At 47.6% G+C, this 3,854-nt stretch overlaps 1 protein-coding gene across 2 annotated transcripts; it reads right to left on the reverse strand.

The window, feature by feature from the left end:
* Positions 1-1,572: 1,572 nt before the first annotated feature.
* LOC105924242 (serine/threonine-protein kinase pim-2-like) lies at positions 1,573-3,620 on the reverse strand. Of its 2 annotated transcripts, XM_036135098.1 has the most exons (5): positions 3,385-3,618; positions 2,809-2,957; positions 2,304-2,512; positions 2,061-2,213; positions 1,574-1,985 (listed from the first exon to the last, which is right to left on the reverse strand). In XM_036135098.1, exons 1-5 carry the CDS (start codon positions 3,434-3,436, stop codon positions 1,805-1,807), a joined length of 744 nt encoding a protein of 247 aa, XP_035990991.1. In that variant the 5' UTR covers positions 3,437-3,618; the 3' UTR covers positions 1,574-1,804. The 2 variants fall into 2 exon arrangements, with proteins under 2 accessions (XP_035990990.1, XP_035990991.1); XM_036135097.1 differs by having other exon boundaries at positions 1,573-2,213; positions 3,385-3,620.
* Between the last annotated feature and the right edge of the window lie 234 nt (positions 3,621-3,854).

Below are 3,854 nucleotides of genomic sequence, written 5' to 3' on the forward strand. Positions count from 1 at the left end.
GGCGAAGCTCTCGATTTACCGGTCGATCTACGTTCCTACCCTCATCTATGGTCACGAGCTTTGGGTCGTGACCGAAAGAACGAGATCCCGGATACAAGCGGCTGAAATGAGTTTTCTCCGTAGTGTGTCTGGGCTCTCCCTTAGAGATAGGGTGAGGAGCTCAGTCATCCGGGGAGGACTCAGAGTAGAGCCGCTGCTCCTCCACGTCCAGAGGAGCCAGTTGAGGTGGCTCGGGCATCTGGTCAGGATGCCTCCTGGACGCCTCCCTGGAGAGGTGTTCCGGGCACGTCCCACCGGGAGGAGGCCCAGGGGAAGACCCAGGACACGCTGGAGGGACTATGTCTCCCGGCTGGCCTGGGAACGCCTTGGGATTCCTCCTGAGGAGCTGGCCCAAGTGGCTGGGGAGAGGGACGTCTGGGCCTCCCTACTGAAGCTGCTACCCCCGCGACCCGACCCCGGATAAGCGGAAGAAGACGGACGGACGGACGGACGATTACAACACACAATAAAACGTCAGACCGGCGACGTACAGCAGACCGCATCACCGAATCGCCCCTCAAGAAGGGCACATTCTCCTCCTCCACCGTTCCAGCTGTGTTGTATTTTGATGAGTGGGTTGATGCTTCCTCTATGAACCTTTGCAGAACAGCACTCCAACAACAGCCAGACACACCTGGATTAAACCGTATAAACATTACATATTAAGAATAACATCAAGATAAGTCTACTAAATGTCCTACAAACAAGGTACAAACCTTGTTAACAAATGATGACTTCCGACTTAAATGGCTGCCGAATTTAATTAAAAAAGAAAAGACTGTCTTGACTGTAAGTTTATATTGTTTTGTTTTATCTTATAAAAATTATTTATAGCATATGTTCAATGGTAGTTTTGCTGCATTCGAATTGTATTTTGAATTTCTCTAGGTAACAGGTAAGCAGCCATAAATACCCCGTACGATTAGAAGGTAAGTATGTATGTTGGTTTCCAATGCACAATACAGCATTCCATCCATGTACAATAAAATGCTTCACAAACCAGGTCTGACTCTTCTTTTTCTGTCAAATATAATGTTCATTCTGTGAAAATCTCACCCTTATTGCGTTTTGGGTTTCCCCCACACGACAAGCTTAGCATAGTGAATTGAGCATTGGTACCTCTCAATCAGTCCTTCTTGGTGGACGTTTTCTGGACAAGTCTAACCAACCGATAACACCTATGCGGTGTAAATAGCAAAACAACTGGACTTTTTCCCGAAGGTTTGAAGACATTTTCAACGTTTGAAGATGTCTTCGAAGAAAGAAGTCCATTTTTTTTAATGACCATGACCTGGATAAGAATCTTCACCACCGGTATAAATAATAATAAAAATATTAACAATAATTAATAATAATAATAATCTTCATAATCAAACAGGTGCAATTTCATAACACTGAACCATCGAGAAACTGATGATAAATAAAATCTCATTGCAGGCAAAGTTTTTTTCTTTAATAGAACAAATCAAAAGACAAATTTTAAATCAGTAAAAAAGAATAATAAATAGAAAAAGTCAGTCTCTGGTTGTGATCGGACAGGGATCACAGCGGCGAGCTGGGTAGCGACCCGTGCTCTTTCTTCTCCTCGAGCTCTTTCTTCTCCTCCTCCTCCTCTTCTTTCTCCCCTCCGCTCATCCAGGGGTGAGAGAGGATTGCCTCCAGAGAAGGCCGGTCCTCGGGCCGAAAGGAGAGACACCAGCGAACCGAGTCAGCACGTGTCAACACTAGTCAATAAAGCGGGCGTCTGCAGGGGTGGGTCCAGTGCTCACCTTCCGAGCGGGGACACGTGAACAGGGGCGTGGCTTCGACGATCTACCGGTCGGGCTCGAAAGGGTTGTTCCCACACACCATGTGGAAAAGCAGCACGCCGAGCGACCAGACGGTGAGCGGGATGGCATGGTAGGTCCGGCCCTGGACCCACTCTGGAGGACTGTAGACTCGCGTACCTGCACAGAGCAAAAAACATCAGAAACCCTTCCGCTTTCACCGTCGTCGTGGGGTTCCTCGGCTGAGCTCCGCACTTTCCGTCTTTCAGCAGCGCCCCGGATCCAAAGTCGATGAGCTTGACCTCCATCGTCTCCGTGTTTACCACAATGTTCTCGTCTTTAACGTCCCGGTGCACAACGCCGTGGAGGTGCACGTACCTCAGCGTCTGGACCACTTGCCTGAAGAACCTGAGGGGGCGGAGCAAAGACGGGGCATTAACAAGAGGCCGGCAGAGGACCCACAGGCACACGTTACCACGGTAGCTGCAAGAGGCACACCTGAGCGCGAGACGTTCAGGAAGCGCGCCTCGCTCTGTGATAAAATCGAAGAGATCCTGGCACTGGGCCGGCCGCTCCGTGATCAATAGGAAGCCCAGCTCCTCCACCTCTAACCAGTCTAGCATCCGGATCACGCCGCTTTGACCCTCAGGTTCAGAGAGTCGCTGCAACAGAGCGATCTCCAAGGGTACAGGCCTTATTGCTCCAGGCTGCAGGGAAAGAGTTGCACTGAGTCATTGATTCATAAATCATCAAAACAAAAGAAAGAAGAAGCTAGAGCAGCAGGATGTGATGTGGCGAGCAAACGAGCTCATTTCAGCTTTTCTGTGCTTTCCCTGATAAAACTTTGGCCTGGTGTATTGTCTGCAGGTGTTTGTATAACTCTCCTACTGGGGCAGATCACTACGGGGAAATCCAATGACAATGACATCATCCCCATCCCCCTGCAGCTGTGGTTCCGCCGCCTGTGCAGCGGACTGCTTCCGGAGGAAAGAAGCGTACTTACCAGCTGGACCCACTCCTTGACCAGCTCCCTGGAGATCACCTTGATGGCGACCGGGAGCCCATCTGACAGCCGCTCCCCCGAAATCACCCAACTAAAGCTGCCTCTGCCGAGCGGAGTTCCGCAGCGGTACCGTGGACTGCAGACCTTGGCTGAGGGACAGAACCATGACACAATCTGAACTGGACCAAAACTGGAGGCCTCTGGCATGTCAAATAGTGAAATACTAACAGTTAACCAACCTATCGGTACAATCTGTGTTCAGGAACTAAAAATAACAATCACCTCGTTAAAAAAAAGTATTGTGAAAAACATCTATGTAAAACAAATGTGTTATTACATAAGAAGAAAAAATACTTCATAACAATGAGACTACATATATATATATATATATATATATATATATATATATATATATATATCAAGGTGTGTTTTACCTGCAAAACCCATTGTGGGTTGTAAATTATATCTGTTAATGCAGATGCTATCTGTGGCTAAGTGTGTTGCTAGCCTATTCTATAATACCCTTAAGGTAAAAACCTTTTGCGCATGCATTTTGCATGTACTAAAGCATCTTACCTATTTCCCTTCTTGCAAGTATATGGCTGGGCTTTGGTGCTGTTGGGTCCATTTTTTACTGTGTAGAAATAGCAGAAATAGGGAGCAATTCTGATGTCGTTCCTACTACTACTGCTACTGCTGCCGCTGTGTGCTCTGAGGTCCTTCCACGTGCCAGGAGACCCCGTACTTGACAGGATGGCGCCACCTACTTCCTGAAGACTCTTCTTCTTCTTCTTTTTTTCTTCTACTGGAGTGCAGTGTGGATCGGGATGCAACCACTGAGCTAAATAAATAACAATTGTCAGATTTTTGGCTTTGAACTAAAACCCCACTTCCCCCACATCCTTCCTATTTTGGGTTAAAGCTCAAACTAGCTGGGGTTCTAAGGACCTCTGAATCTAACGAGTATTACCCTGTTTAGAATTCCTGTGAGACCTTTTCAGCTAGATGAGTAGGATACGACTGACCAGCTAACCACCTTCGTCCTA

Source organism: Fundulus heteroclitus, unplaced genomic scaffold (genome assembly GCF_011125445.2).
Source record: "Fundulus heteroclitus isolate FHET01 unplaced genomic scaffold, MU-UCD_Fhet_4.1 scaffold_99, whole genome shotgun sequence".
NCBI lineage: Eukaryota > Metazoa > Chordata > Actinopteri > Cyprinodontiformes > Fundulidae > Fundulus > Fundulus heteroclitus.

Coding starts and splice junctions, on each gene's coding strand:
- LOC105924242 (XM_036135097.1), bottom strand. CDS start 3,436: ATGGACCCAACAGCACCAAAGCCCAGCCATATACTTGCAAGAAGGGAA. Junction 2,958..3,384: donor ACTTGCAAGAAGGGAAATAG/GTAAGATGCTTT, acceptor TCTGTCCCTCAG/CCAAGGTCTGCAGTCCACGG. Junction 2,513..2,808: donor TCAAGGAGTGGGTCCAGCTG/GTAAGTACGCTT, acceptor CTTTCCCTGCAG/CCTGGAGCAATAAGGCCTGT.